The sequence below is a fragment of the Eutrema salsugineum genome, unplaced genomic scaffold, assembly GCF_000478725.1.
Source record: "Eutrema salsugineum unplaced genomic scaffold, Eutsalg1_0 scaffold_2, whole genome shotgun sequence".
Taxonomy (NCBI): domain Eukaryota; kingdom Viridiplantae; phylum Streptophyta; class Magnoliopsida; order Brassicales; family Brassicaceae; genus Eutrema; species Eutrema salsugineum.
Genome location: NW_006256829.1, coordinates 16,813,879 through 16,829,025, shown reverse-complemented (window position 1 = coordinate 16,829,025; position 15,147 = coordinate 16,813,879). Strand labels below are relative to the sequence as shown.

At 43.0% G+C, this 15,147-nt stretch overlaps 1 protein-coding gene across 1 annotated transcript; it reads left to right on the top strand.

The window, feature by feature from the left end:
* LOC112086601 (uncharacterized protein At3g43530-like) lies at positions 1-545 on the top strand. The gene is made up of 2 exons (XM_024155574.1): positions 1-30; positions 108-545. Exons 1-2 carry the CDS (start codon positions 1-3, stop codon positions 543-545), a joined length of 468 nt encoding a protein of 155 aa, XP_024011342.1.
* The last annotated feature ends 14,602 nt before the right edge of the window (positions 546-15,147 follow it).

Genomic DNA, 15,147 nt, shown 5'->3' with positions numbered 1-15,147 from the left:
ATGGACAATTGGGACAACTGGAACAACTTTGTTTATGGTTTAGGCAACATGTGGACAACTGGAACAACTAAGACTGATAGGATTGTATTTCTTGTTTTATATTTCAGGATGCCGATGATGATGGGCAACCGATGCTGCCTGAGAAGCTTTACTTCGGTCCAACCGAGTACAGCAAGGGTTGTAGGATATTGACAAGGTGCTCTGTTGAAAGTGTTGTGGACAAGATCGATAATCTTGCTGAGGAGAAAGCATGGTTCAGAGCGAATCCTCAATTTAAGCAAAATTTTCACATGTTCAAGGAGCCCAACCACATGAATCAAGGAATGTGGATGCTTCTCCTTCCCACTGCTCATACTGAAAGGCTTAGTAAGTGCTGGTTTATTTTTAACGGAGTCCCAATTAGGTATTCTCTGGGAGAGCATACGCTTTTGAGTGGACTTGATTGTCGTGATTATCCGGCTGACTACAAGAATTTGGGGAACACGAAGTTTTTTGAGAAACACTTTGGTAGGGAAGCTAAATTAGATTGCGGATGTGGAAGCTAAATTAGATGAAATAAAGGATAGCTCTATGGACAAGAAGAAAATGGCACTCCTCTTGTTTTTATGCAAGGTAGTGAAGGCGAAGTACAAGAGTGATGATAACATTGATCCGTTCCTTCTCCGAGTTGTCAGTGATTTGAATGTGTGTAAAACGTTCCCTTGGGGGCGTTACAAATTTGATGACATGATGAAGGAGATCCGGCGTGTGATGGCAAAGTATAATGGCAGTATCAAAGACAAAAAAAACAGAATGTCCCTTCTCTGGTTTCTGATAACTAAGAGTTTTCAGGCTGTTTGTAGAGGTTATCAATCCCCTGTCTTGTAGTACAAGGGGTTATCAAACCAAACTTGTGTATGAGGCACTAGTCTATGTTACTTGTAATCTTAAGTCAAGATGATCAAGCAAGAGTTTTTGGTAACTAATTTTCTTAATAAACAAACAAGCATGAAAATGAAACAAGAGATGATATTTAAACTAGATGAGGATGCAAATGACGATAAAATAACAAGCAAATGATCGGATGATGATGATATATGATAAAGGCAGAAGCTTTAGACAGGATCAAAGACTCGGGTGCTTCCAAGCTAAACTAGCAAGTTAATGAATCAATATTTTCAAGCGGTTTCATTTAACATGAACTCAAAATATGATAATCTTCTCATGAAAGTATTAAACATCTAAACTGATCCTCTTTCATACCAAAATCCCTTTTGAGAAGCATGAATCAGTCAGCTTTAAGATCCAGTTCAATAAGTCATTTAAGAAGGTCAAACTATCACTCTCGCGATGAAAGACTCTTAAACCTCTAACCGATTGGTTCAGACATTTCTACAAACACTTTTGATGCGAGATATGTCTCAGATCTGAACCACAAGTGATGTGCTTGGATCCAGCTTAGAGATCTCGTCAGTTAAAGAATGAAACATGCAAGACTAGACCCCTAAACTTGCTAATCTATCATGAAAGCACCCTAATCTACCTATCTAAAACTCCTTAAATGGACTACTCACTGATCATAACGAGCTCACTAAGTCCTTTGCAAGACGTGTAGCTGGTCATGATAAGGAGTTTGATGCTGGTGAATGAAAGAAATAAACAAGAACAAGATTACTTACGTGAAAACGAGATATCGGATTAGATTAATCAAGTTTCACAAAAGAGGCAAGTTCTTAAAGTTAAAACAAGCAGGAAATAAGATAAGATGAAAGATGATTAGGTTTCTGGTCCTAAAATATATTTATAGTGAAGGGTAAGTGTCGCGGGTCAGCCCGGAACAAACCGGGTACTGAACGCTCTTCTTGGATCGTCGGGTGAGCACCATGGTGTGTGAGAGGGTGAAGCCGAGGTCTTGATGCCGAGGGGTGCACGTGAGCAAAGATCAAGATGAAGATCTTATGAAGAACTCGTCAAGAACATGCATAAACCTTAGTATTCAATCCATCTTCACGTGCGTCCTCCGAGTCAACTTGTTCTTGAATCTAGGTTCGTGACAAGGGACCTCGGCATACAATGCCGAGGGGCTTGGTAGTAGAGGGGCTCAGGAAGATGGAGTCCGGCATGCAATGCCGAGGTCTTTAAGCCGAGGTTCACGTTTAACCCTTAGTCGTTTTCAGCTTCACTTCTCTTGCATGCATGCCTTGATCTTGACATACCGAGGAGTTAGTACGAGGTCTAGTCCAAAGAGCTTTCAGGGAATGAGCCTCGGCCTAAGCAATGTCGAGGTAATGATGCCGAGATCCGTAGAAACACTTAGCGCATATCGCAACTCTTTTGGGCTCGTATCGATGAACTCGTCTTTCGGAAGCAATAACTTTCAGCACACGACTCCAAATGTTTTGAAACCAGTTCCATAGTCAAGATGACTCATTTAGCTCAAACTTTGGTGAAGAAACCATCGGAGCCTGGAAAGTGGAAGGCTCCCCGGATAGCTCATCTTTGCACCGCATTGGAATGACCGGAAAAATCAGCTTTTAGACCGATGTCTATTCCGGAGACGATATTTCCCAAACCAATGCTCTAAATTGAGCGACCCCAGGTGTTCCGGAAAGAGCATTCACAGACCTTGAATATTGATGAAGGCCTTGTAAACTGATTCGAGCTGGAAGGACATCGTCCCACGTAATCGTTGAAACCCTTCCGATCGGCTTTTGGATACATGCGAGACAGGCGTGTCTTCCGGAGGCGATATCTCTCTACTCACTGGTACGAATTACGTGATTCCAACTGTTCTGGGATTTTTGCTTGATTAGCTTCATCTTTTATGAAGACGCCGTCAACTGATTCGGACTGGAAGATTCCCCGGATTTGAGATCTTTGAGGCACGCAGGTGAAAATGGAATTTAGCCGATAAATGCTTCCCGCGGTAAGGAAAATGTCCGAGAATCGTGTACCGCGGTAAGCTTTTTAGCCGACAAAAACTTCATGCCTCGGCATAAAATTTCACCCGATGGAATTTTCACCCGATAATGATTTTTAGCTGGTAAAGACCACCCGATAGCGATTTTGGCCGATGTTCTGATCCATCCGGTACGAGTTTTCGCCGAGAATGTCCTCCAAGCGGTTTTCACCATTTTTGACCATTTTCTTCACCGTTTCCACTTCTGATCCTCCTCTTGAGCTCCAAATGTCCTCCAAAACACCTGATAAAGACTTCAAACCATGCAAAAATCTTTGGGACCTAATGCAAATCCTAAAGCCTATTTTGATGCCTAAAGACCTAATATGAATGAGAAAACACATGATTTGGACTCTAAAATGCAGCCTAAATGATGCAAAATATAGACATATCAACTCCCCCACACTTGTCCTTTGCTTGTCCTCAAGCAAAAAGAACAAATGAGAGAAAGAGGTTGGAATGCAACGGGAGTTCATATTTCCTTTTAGAGAGAAGTGATCACAACGAGAACTCAAGTTCATGCTCAAATATGCAATGCAAAGCCATACTCAGATATATATCAACTCAGCAAAGAATCTCCACAAGTTCTCCTCTCTCTCAACTCTTTCACATTCATTAAGCTTAATCAGATGAATCGAATGATGCAATGTTTAAACAAGCTGGCTTAGCTAGGGAGAGGCTATGAGATAAAAATGATCTCATCAGTGTTCAAGCGGGTTCAGTGCAGCAAGGGGATCTCTCTATGAATGATCAAACTTCGGCAGAATGCTAACGAAGCTTTTTGGGGCAAAAGCTACTATGTTATAGGTAAAAGACAACCGATGCATACAAGGGTAGAAACTCATCCTACCCCACTCTCTACTCGAAGTTTCTTCACATGCTCACACTCTCAAGAACCGCTCATCTCACTCTCATCATCTCAGTCTCGGAGCTCATGGTTTTATCAGCTCTTTTCCACTTTCTTTTCACGGTTCCCAGCCTCTTTTCTTTCTTTTCAAAATGTTCGAGCTCTTTGGCTTCTTTTCATTTTTTTCTTTTTACTTAGAGGCTGGATTTCCTTTCTCACAACACAAGAGCTCGGCTTCTTAATTCAAAAGCTCAAAGGCAGAATTCTTTTCTTTCATTCCCCTAGCTATCTCTTCTCTTTCTTTTCCACTCATCTCACCTTTTTCCACTCATCTCACCTTTTTCCACTCACCAACAAGTCTTTTCTTCACATTTATTCCTTGCTAATACTCTCGGTTCCTCGATGTTGGAACACAACACTCAATGGGATCTGCCCTTGTCGCCCTAAACCTAACACTTTCTGCTAAGTTTGATCCAAGGTGGCCTTTCAATTCACACACAAAAATTGGCTTGAAAGAACGATAGGTTCAAGGTGAGGGAACTGATCCATGATGCGGATTCAGCTACTTGAGCTAAGGAAAAAGGGTGGTAAAAGAGTGATTCTAGCTCAAGTATGTATGTCGGTATCCACAATCTTATTCAAACAATGCACCATAAGATATTTTCAAGTCAAGTGCAAGGTTCTCACTTAATTAGAGTTGAGTTCAATTCAAACTTGCTTCTCAGATTCAAATTGTTTTCAGACTTTGTAAGCACAGAATAAATTTCACAAGCATATTTAGTTCAAGTTCTCAAGGCGATGTACTCTCTAGGAAAAAAACCTATCATTACTCCTTGCATTGATGCAATCCTACATGATGCAACTAGACTCGATCCTAAAATGCGAAATGCAACTAGAATGAGCATTTTTTTTGTAAAAAATTTCTGATTTTTCATATGCACTAAACTACATGAGACTCACAATGCAAAAAGTCAAATAAGAGCAAAGAAAACAAGATCAGAAAACACAAAGCTCCTCCCCCACACTTAAATAACACAGTCCCTTGTGTTATAAAAGCGCGTGAGAGAAGTAAAAAGAAAACGAGACTAATGCAGGATGATATAGACAGAATGCATATTTACAAGGGTTTAAAGTTGATACCTCAGTCGCTAAGGTCTGATCCCAAGTAGTGCAAGGGATTTGATGTTGAGCAGGACGGTGTGGACTTTCGTGGTGGGCTGCTCTCCGAGGGTTCAGGCTGGAATGCCGTGGCCGGATCAATCCAGTCCTCTTTGCCTGGTGGAAACTCAGGGTTCCTCGCGTTAGAGCTTTCTCCAAACTCCTCCTGTGTGACCGGTGCTGTAGAGGTTGCCGAGTTCTTATCAGGTGAAGAAGGTGCGGTGAGCTGCTTGACCTTCTTCTTTAGCTGCCTCACACAATCCACTAGCACGTGAATCGTCTTGTCTTGCCACTTGCACCACTTTTGGAGAGTGTTAACCCTCGAATACAGTTTCTTGGTGTGATACTCGGGTTCTCCCCACACGTAGGGGCAAAGTGGTATCGGCCAGCTCCTATTCTTCTTTCAGAGTATCTCGGTTCCTCATTCTCACACCCGGCGGTCCCGTGCTCGTTTGGAGGCTTACTAGACGCAGCCTGTTCTTCTTTGGTGCACTTGCGCAATGGTGGATCGAAGAGAGGGTTGTACAACTGATCTTTGAGCACGTAGAAGGAGACATTGCGTTGCTCATGTAACATGGTGAGGGCTCTGTTAGGCAAAAGAACTTGTGTGCCATCCCTGTGCATCAGTGTGAAGTTATAAACCCACTTGTTCCCTGCCTTGCCTCCGAAGAAACCACTCTTACTTAGGTATTTTTCATCAATGAGGCCCGGTTTCGACGTGGAATCAGGGAATACAAAGCCTTAGGCTCTTAAGATCTTTGTCACTACCCAACCGTTCTGAAGCCTCCTCGTGCCCTTCTTCTTCTAATCACACCACACATTGTGGCGGTAAGTGATCATTTGAATCGCAAAGAATGCACCAAGAGAGGGTACATGTATCGGCCCTTGGAACTCCTTGTTCTTCATCTGAGTAATGAGTGGCTTCAAGCCAAGGCCCAACATCTCAAGCTCGGTTAAGTGAATAACTCCAGGGTTGTAGGTTGAGAAGAACATGCAGGCCAAGACTCGGTTAGCGTATCTAATCGCGGGGTTCCTGATGCAGCTCGTCTTGCTCTTTCCGCCCAAAGATTGTCCAAAAGCGATGGTCTCCCATAGAGCAGTTAGCTCCTCTTTCGGGTACACAAATTTCTCCAAGGAGCTTTCATTCCTCACAAAGCCAAATATCTCATCTAACTCCTCGAAACTGACCTTGTAGCTTACTCCGTCCATCTCAAACTCTATGTGACCGAATCCTTTCCCATGTAATTGCTTGGGATCTCTTTTTGGGTATATGAATATCTCTAGAGTGGCCAGAAACTGTTGTGTAATCCCTTCATAAGCAACATCACTCAGCTCAAAGAACGAAGCTAAACCCATGTTTTGAAAGATGAGGGTAACATCGTCGAGTATCTCAAGCTTCTTTAACAACTCCATGTCAGGGAACCGACAATGAGCCACTCTCACCGAGTTAAAATAGTCCAAATACTCTCCAGTGGTTGGAAAGTGTTCTCCTTCAGGCTCGGCCTTTGGTTCTTGCCTTGCTCCTTCATTACATTCGGGCTTATGCTCATTTGTATCACCCTTCACGACCAGTGCTCCAGCTTCCTCTGAAACCACTAGCTTTCCTTTCCTCCTTGGCTCAGACACAGGCGCAAGCACAAGCTCGCTGTTTCTTGCGCGTTTTGTAGCTGGCTCGCCTTCGGCCCCTTTGGTGCTTGTGGAGGCTTTCTTGCTTGTTCCTCCATTTCGTGCCAGGGCTACAGCTTTGCCCTTGGTAGTCCTCTTCTGAACATCTTTTCCATGGGCCAGAGTGGTTGGTCTCTCGGTCATCTGTGAGAGAAATTCTCAAAGAAGAAATGAGGACCGAGTGTATCGCTAAGCTCAAATGTCAAAAGAACAAGCAAGAAAAGAGCTTTCTTTCAAACAAGACTGGTTTAATGGTTTCTCAAGCTCAAAGTGATCCACAAACAAGTCAATACAATCACTATTAGCAAAGAAATATAGAGAGTTCAGCTCAGAAAATCAGTCCACCATTAAAGCCGATTTAAAGCAGAATTTCTCATGAATTTTTAAAACTCAAGAACAAACGATTTTCAGTGCAAGAACCGTTTTTTCATGTGTTGTCTATCCTGATGGAATTTCTAAAATTGTTCCCAAAGGTTTTAATGATCTAAAAGAATCGATTCCATATTTTACAAACAATAAAGCTCGCAAACGACAATGGAAAAAGATGAGTTCTTTAAAATGCAAATACCTTTGGTAACACCAGATTCAAGCTCAGTGAGATGCTTATGAAGAGTAGACAACACCTTAACGAGTTCAGAACACTTGGAATCGTGCGAAACTAATGAAAAATGAGAGAGTTATGAGCGTGAAATGCAGAGAAAAGGATGAAGAAGGCAAACTCTGCGTTTTGGCTTGGTATAGAGGAAGGTATGGGCTGGAGCGCGCTTTCCAGCTGGTTTTTAGACTGTTGTGGGACTGGTCCCCCCCTTCCTTTCAGACTCCAGCCGTTGACCGCGCCAAAATTCGCCTTGACCGAGCGTTTGAATTCAAAATGCCGCGCAAAGCCTTTAAGAGACCGCGGTATGGATAAGACGAGGGCCGTACGGTGTGGACTTATTTTTCTCGTGTTAACACAAGCGGCCTCGACGTGTTCCACCCCGAGGGCACCAAGCCGAGGGTTTTGAGCTCATGCTAACACGTAAATTTTCGTGGCCCTCAAGTTTTTTCCATTGACCGTGCAACCTTTTTCTTTGACTTAAGTGTCCCAAGCGTTCTTGTTTTCGTTCTTTCTCGTTACCAGGCACCTCGGCATGCTCCACCTCGAGGGCATCATGCCAATGGTGCTTTTTTAACACAGAACACTTGGTGCTTGGGGGTTTTGGTGACTTGGCCTCGGTGTAAACAGGTCGCGGCCTCAGAACGAGGTTTTTAACCGTTTCTCGTGAACGTTGATCCTCGGTATAATTATACCAAGGTGTTTACACCGTGGACTTCCCCCACACTTAATCATTTCACGATCTCACTTTCACTACACGGCCATGATGTAAATAAGGCGAGGATTTTAGCCGAGGTTCTCAGGCTTTCACCCAGTAAGAGGTGACCAAGGCATGATTATGCCGAGGGTCGATACCGAGGCTGTGAGTACTCCTGTTCTTAAAACATCAGGCCGTGTACTTACAAGCCTTCTTGCTTTTCTTTTCTTCCAAGATTCACTGTCTAACACCTGAAACACTTAACAAACTCTTCAAAAAGCTTCAAATAGAAAAACAAAAGACGATTAAAATGAAATGTTTACAAGGATAAGCTTGGGGTGTCTCCCAAGAGCACTTTGTTTAACGTCTCTAAGTTTGACTTTACTTACCTTTTCAGGCAGTTTCGGGTTCAAGAAGAGAAACTGAGGTAGCTCCCTCTCTTGTTTCTGATGCCAAGTAGTGCTTTACCCTCTGACCGTTTACCACAAAGCCTGGTCCATCTTTTCCTTTTAAAACAACGGGTCCATATGGCCTCACTTCAAGTACTGTAAACAAACCGGACCACACTTTCCAGGGAATAGCTTAAGTCTCGAGTTGAACAACAGAACTTGGTCCCCTTCTTTGAGCTCTCTCTTGTGTATCTTCTTGTCATGGAGCGCCTTGGTTCTTTCTTTGTAAATTTTAGAGCTCTCAAAAGCGTCTAAACGGATTTCCTCAAGCTCATGAAGCTGTAGAACCTTCTTCTCCTGAGCTGTCTTGATATCAAAGTTCATAAGCTTCACTGCCCACAAGACTTTGTACTCCAACTCAACCGGTAAATGGCAAATTTTCCCATAGAGCAGGTTAAAGGGTGTGGTTCCAATGGGGGTTTTGTAGGCGGTCCTGTAAGCCCTCAAAGCATCATCGAGCTTTTTGCTCCAATCTTTCCTAGATGAGCTCACGGTTCTCCCCAAAATAGCCTTGATCTGGCGGTTTGAGACCTCCACCTGACCGCTTGTTTGAGGATGATAAGGGCTAGCCACCTTGTGCTTCACTTCGTGCTTCTTCAAAAGACTCTCAAGAGTCTTATTGATGAAGTGGCTACCTCCATCACTGATAACTACCCTTGGAACTCCAAATCTCGGGAAAATGGTGCCCTTAAAAAGCTTTACCACAACTTTCGAATCATTGGTTGGAGATGCAACCGCTTCTACCCACTTGCTCAGATAGTCCACAGCTACAAGTATATACTGGTTCCCATATGAGCTCACAAAGGGACCCATGAAATCAATGCCCCAACAGTCGAAGACCTCGACTTCAAGAATCGGGTTCTGAGGCATTTCATTCCTCTTGAATATGTTACCGTGCCTTTGACAAGCTTCACACCTTGAAACAACACTTCGTGCGTCTTTAAACATGGTCGGCCACCAAAAACCACTCTGTAAAACCTTGGCTACCGTCTTGAAAGCACCTAAGTGGCCACCGTACGCTGAACCGTGGCATTCTTGTAGCACCGGGTAAATCTCTTCCTCAGCTAAGCACCATCTATAGAGATGGTCTTTGTTAAGCACGTATAAATACGGCTCATCCCAATGATACCTCATCACATCTCTAAAGAACTTCTTCTTCTGATAAGAATCTAGCTCTTGTTGCTCTAAGCCGCATGACAAGTAGTTCACAAGATCCGCAAACCATGGGAGGCTTTTTTCTCTGATCGTGTTGGCCTCCTCCACTTCTAAGTAAGACTTGACTAGCATGAGATGTTCCTCGGGCAAAGCATCGTCTATAGGTACTTGTTCTTCAATCCTCAGCCTTGAGAGATGGTCGGCGGCTCCATTCTCAATACCCTTCTTATCAAGCACCTCCATATCAAACTCTTGAAGTAACAAACCCATCTAAGAAGCCTCGGCTTTGCATCTTTCTTGGTCATGAGGTATCTCAAAGCCGCGTGATCTGTATAGACTATGACCTTTGATCCCACGAGATAGCTCCTGAATTTATCAAATGCAAACACAATGGCCAGCTTTTCTTTCTCTGTAGTCGCATACTTCTCTTGAGCCGAGTCCAATGTGCGGCTTGCGTAATAAATCACATGGAGCTTCTTGTCTTTCTTTTGCCCCAAGACAGCTCCCACGGCATAATCCGATACATCCGTCATCACTTCAAAGGGTAATGACCAATCAGGGGCCTGGAAAATCGGTACACTGATCAATGCCTCCTTGATCTTCTTGAAAGCATCTTCACATTCATCATCAAAGATAAACTCAACTTCTTTGCATAATAGCCTCGTCAAGGGTCGAGCTATTTTAGAGAAATCTTTGATGAATCTTCTGTAAAACCCTGCATGGCCAAGGAAGCTTCTTAGTCCTTTCACCGAGTTAGGAGCTTGTAGGTTCACCATAGCCTCGATCTTGGCTTTGTCCACCTCTATGCCTTTCTCTGATACCTTGTGACCCAAGACAATCCCTTCTTGAACCATGAAATGGCATTTTCTCCCAGTTCAAGACGAGCCTGTGCTCCTCACATTGCTTTAAAACCTGAGACAAGTTAGAAAGACAATCGGAGAAAGAGGAGCCGTAGACAGAAAAATTGTCCATGAACACCTCCACTTTCTCTTCAATGAGATTAGAGAAGATATGCATCATACATCTTTGAAAAGTAGCTGGTGGATTACAAAGACCAAAAGGCATTCTTCTATAAGCATAAGTGCCATAAGGGCATGTAAATGTTGTTTTCTCTTGATCTCGGAGATCTATGGGGATTTGAAAGAGACCCGAGTACCCATCAAGAAAACAAAAATAAGGATGATTAGCTCGCCTCTCAAGCATTTGATCAATGAATGGAAAAGGGAAATGATATTTTCTTGGGAAGATCGTTCTTAGCCACAGCAGGAGCGATCATCGACGTAAGAAGAGGCATGATCAAGCTTTATCACCGAGGCTAAATGGGAACAAGCGTAGCTTGAAGCTATCTTCTGATACTCTGTTTATCTTTTTCAGGTCGAAAACTCGATCAAATTGATCTAGATGCTCTAGAGGATCCTCTCCGGGTAGACCGTGAAACTTGGTGTTCTGTACCATATTGAGGAGAGAAACTTTAACTTCGAAGTTGTTGTTTTGCACAGGTGGTGCCTGGATCCCGGCTCTATATTGGTGCGGGTTTGCTCGGTCATTTTCTCCAACAAATACCGGAGGAGGTTGTCTCTGAGCTGGTGGTGGAGGCGGAGGAACATGATGGGCTTGCTGCTCATTTATGTTGGCTTGATGTTGATTCTGTTGAGCAAGCCGTTCATTTCTTTGAGCCTGTTGTTGGTTAACGTAGGCCTGTTGCTCATTCCTCTCGGCCTGCGCTTGATTAGCCTGAGCCTGGTGCTCGGCGTCTTAAGCCTGTTGCTCAATCCTTTGCTGTTCTGCCATTCCAAGCCGTTCAAAGTGCCTTTCTCTCTCGCGTGCTCGCCTTTCGATTCGGTTGATGTTGTTGTCGTAAGGGAGAGGCGGTTCTGTGCTGCGAGACCTGGTTTTCATGCACTTGAAAGCAAATCCAGAACTTGTAAGAGTTAGTAAAACAAAAGAAAGGAAAATCTTGATCTCAAGAACAAATAAGAGACTAATGCTCCCACAAGTTGGCAACGGCGCCAATTGATAATTAAGAGTTTTCAGGCTCTTTGTAGAGGTTATCAATCCCCTGTCTTGTAGTACAAGGGGTTATCAAACCAAACTTGTGTATGAGGCACTAGTCTATGTTACTTGTAATCTTAAGTCAAGATGATCAAGCAAGAGTTTTTGGTAACTAATCTGCTTCATAAACAAACAAGCATAAAAATGAAACAAGAGATGATATTTAAACTAGATGAGGATGCAAATGGCGATAAATAACAAGAAAATTATCGGATGATGACGATATATGATAAATGCAGAAGCTTTAGATAGGATCAAAGACTCGGGTGCTTCCAAGCTAAACTAGCAAGTTAATGAATCAATATTATCAAGCGGTTTCATTTAACATGAACTCAAAAGATGATAATCTTCTCATGAAAGTATTAAACATCTAAATTGATCCTCTTTCATACCAAAATCCCTTTTGAGAAGCATGAATCAGTCACCTTTAAGATCCAGTTCAATAAGTCATTTAAGAAGGTCAAACTATCACTCTCGCGATGATAGACTCTTAAACCTCTAACGGATTGGTTCAGATATTTCTACAAACACTTTTGATGCGAGATATGTCTCAGATCTGAACCACAAGTGATGTGCTTGGATCCAGCTTAGAGATCTTGTCTGTTAAAGAATGAAACATGCAAGACTAGACCCCTAAACTTGCTAATCTATCATGAAAGCACCCTAATATACCTATCTAAAACTCCTTAAAATGGACTACTCACTGATCATAACGAGCTCACTAAGTCCTTTGCAAGATGTGTAGCTGGTCATTATAAGGAGTTTGATGCTAGTGAATGAAAGAAATAAATAAGAACAAGATTCCTTACGTGAAAACGAGATATCAGATTAGATTAATCAAGTTTCACAAAAGAGGCAAGTTCTTAAAGCTAAAACATGCAGGAAATAAGATAAGATGAAAGATGATTAGGTTTCTGGTCCTAAAATCTATTTATAGTGAAGGGTAAATGTCACGGGTCAGCCCGGAACAAACTGGGTACTGAACGCTCTTCTTGGGTCGTCGGTTGAGCACCACGGTGTGTGATAGGGTGAAGCCAAGGTCTTGATGCCGAGGGGTGCACGTGAGCACAGATCAAGATGAAGATCTTATGAAGAACTCGTCAAGAACATGCATAAACCCTAGTATTCAATCCATTTTCACGTGCGTCCTCCGAGTCAACTTATTCTTGAATCTGGATTCGTGACAACGGACCTCGGCATACAATGCCGAGGGGCTTGGTAGTCGAGGGTCTCAGGAAGATGGAGTCCGGCATGCAATGCCGAGGTCTTTTAGCTGAGGTTCACGTTCAACACTTAGTCGTTTTCAGCTTCACTTCTCTTGCATGCATGCCTTGATCTTGACATACCGAGGAGTTAGTACGAGGTCTAGTCCAAAGAGCTTTCAGGGGATGAGCCTCGGCTTAAGCAATGTCGAGGTAATGATGCCGAGGTCCGTAGAAACACTTAGCGCATATCGCAACTCTTTTGGGCTTCTATCGATCAACTCGTCTTTTGGAAGCAATAACTTGCAGCACACGACTCCAAATGTTTTGAAACCAGTTCCATAGTCAAGATGACTCATTCAGCTCAAACTTTGGTGAAGAAACCATCGGAGCTTGGGAAGTGAAAGGCTCCCCGGATAGCTCATCTTTGCACCATATTGGAATGACCGGAAAAATCAGCTTTTAGACCGATGTCTATTCCGGAGACGATATTTCCGAAACCAATGCTCCAAATTGAGCGACCCCAAGTGTTCCGGAAAGAGCATTCACAGAACTTGAATATTGATGAACGCCCTGTAAACTGATTCGAGTTGGAAGGACATTGTCTCACGTAATCTTTGAAACCAATCCGGTCGGCTTTTGGATACATGCGAGACACGCGTGTCTTCCGGAGGCAATATCTCTCTACTCACTGGTCCGAATTACGTGATTCTAACTGTTCTGGGATCTTTGCTTGAATATCTGTAAATTTGATGAAGACCCCGTCAACTGATTCGGACTGGAAGATTCCCCGGATTTGAGATCTTTGAGGCGCGCAGGTGAAAATAGAATTTAGCCGATAAATGCTTCCCGCGGTAAGGAAAATGTCCGAGAATCGTGTACCGCGGTAAGATTTTTAGCCGATAAAAACTTCACGCCTCGGCATAAAATTTTACCGGATGAAATTTTCACCCGGTAATGATTTTTAGCCGGTAAAGACCACCCGATAGCGATTTTGGCCGATGTTCTGATCCAACCGGGACAAGTTTTCGCCGAGAATTTCCTCCAAGGTTTTCACCATTTTTGACCCTTTTCTTCACCGTTTCCACTTCTGATCCTCCTCTCGAGATCCAAATGTCCTCCAAAACACCTGATAAAGACTTCAAACCATGCAAAACTCTTTGGGACCTAATGCAAATCCTAAAGCCTATTTTGATGCCTAAAGACCTAATATGAATGAGAAAAACACATGATTTGGACTCTAAAATGCAGCGTAAATGATGCAAAATATAGATATATCAGTTTCATTCTTCCTCTACAGGTAATTCTCAGTAACCATTTCTTAGAGATTAACTTTTTATATAATTTAAGGATGATCTTTTGTGAAATTTTGTGTAGATACTTGCTTTTGAATGTATTTCTAGCCTTGGCCGCAAACTCCGAAAAGCTGTACCTGCCCTTCAAGACTGTCCAAGGATGGGCAAGCACAAGTTCACTGATGTTTGTATGAAAAGCATTCCGTTGGATGATATAAATGCAGCAATTGGAACAAGTGCAAAGGTTAGTGTTTGCTGGGTTTGGTTATGGGACAATAGGATACAACTATGATTGACTTTCTGTTAGTAGTTCTGGGACAACTGGTACAACTCTCCAATTTTAAAAATTATGGGTCGTGGGGCAATTAGGACAACTAGTAAAACTATGTTTTATTTGTATTGGTTAAGGGAAACTAGGAAAACTAGTACAACTATGTTTTATTTGTATTGGTTAAAGGGCAACTAGGACAACTAGTACAACTATGTTTTATTTGTATTGGTTAAAGGGCAACTAGGACAACTAGTACAAATATTCGTCTTGTTGTTACTATTGGTTCAATAATTTGTGTTTGTTTATATTGCCATGACATTCATAGCATCTTGAAGCCTGCAGACTCGGGTGAAGAAAATCTTTTGCGTCGGATATTAGATCCTGGTTATGATGATGGGATAGGGCTCATTGATTTAGGTGTTGAGAATTGGATGCATCATCTCGCGATGAAGAAGAAGAAGATCTTCTGGAGATCCTTTGTATGAGTTAGAAATTCAACATCGGGGTGGATTCATTGCTGAGGCTCCTCAAATACCTGAACCTGAGGTGACGTCATTGTTGGAGCTTAAGGCTGCGATGGGTCTGTTAGAGAAAAGAGTGGCGGCACTCGAGCAGAGAGTGCTTCCACGCCCATCCTCTTCACCACCCGCCTCTTCACCAGTCTCCTTTCATCGACGCGCAGGTGCCTCCCCTCTATCAGGAGGAGGCACCCCTCCAACCGCACCTCCACCAGTCTTCTCTTATTGACCCGCAGGTGCCTCCCCTCTACCAGGAGGAGGCACCCCTCCAACCGAACCACCACCAGTCTCCTCCTATTCATTGT

What these genes read in the sequence shown, in the direction of transcription:
- LOC112086601 (XM_024155574.1), top strand. Translation starts at nt 1, where the DNA reads ATGGACAATTGGGACAACTGGAACAACTTT. An exon ending in GGGACAACTGGAACAACTTT is followed by an intron (nt 31 to 107) that starts GTTTATGGTTTA and finishes TTTATATTTCAG; the next exon opens with GATGCCGATGATGATGGGCA.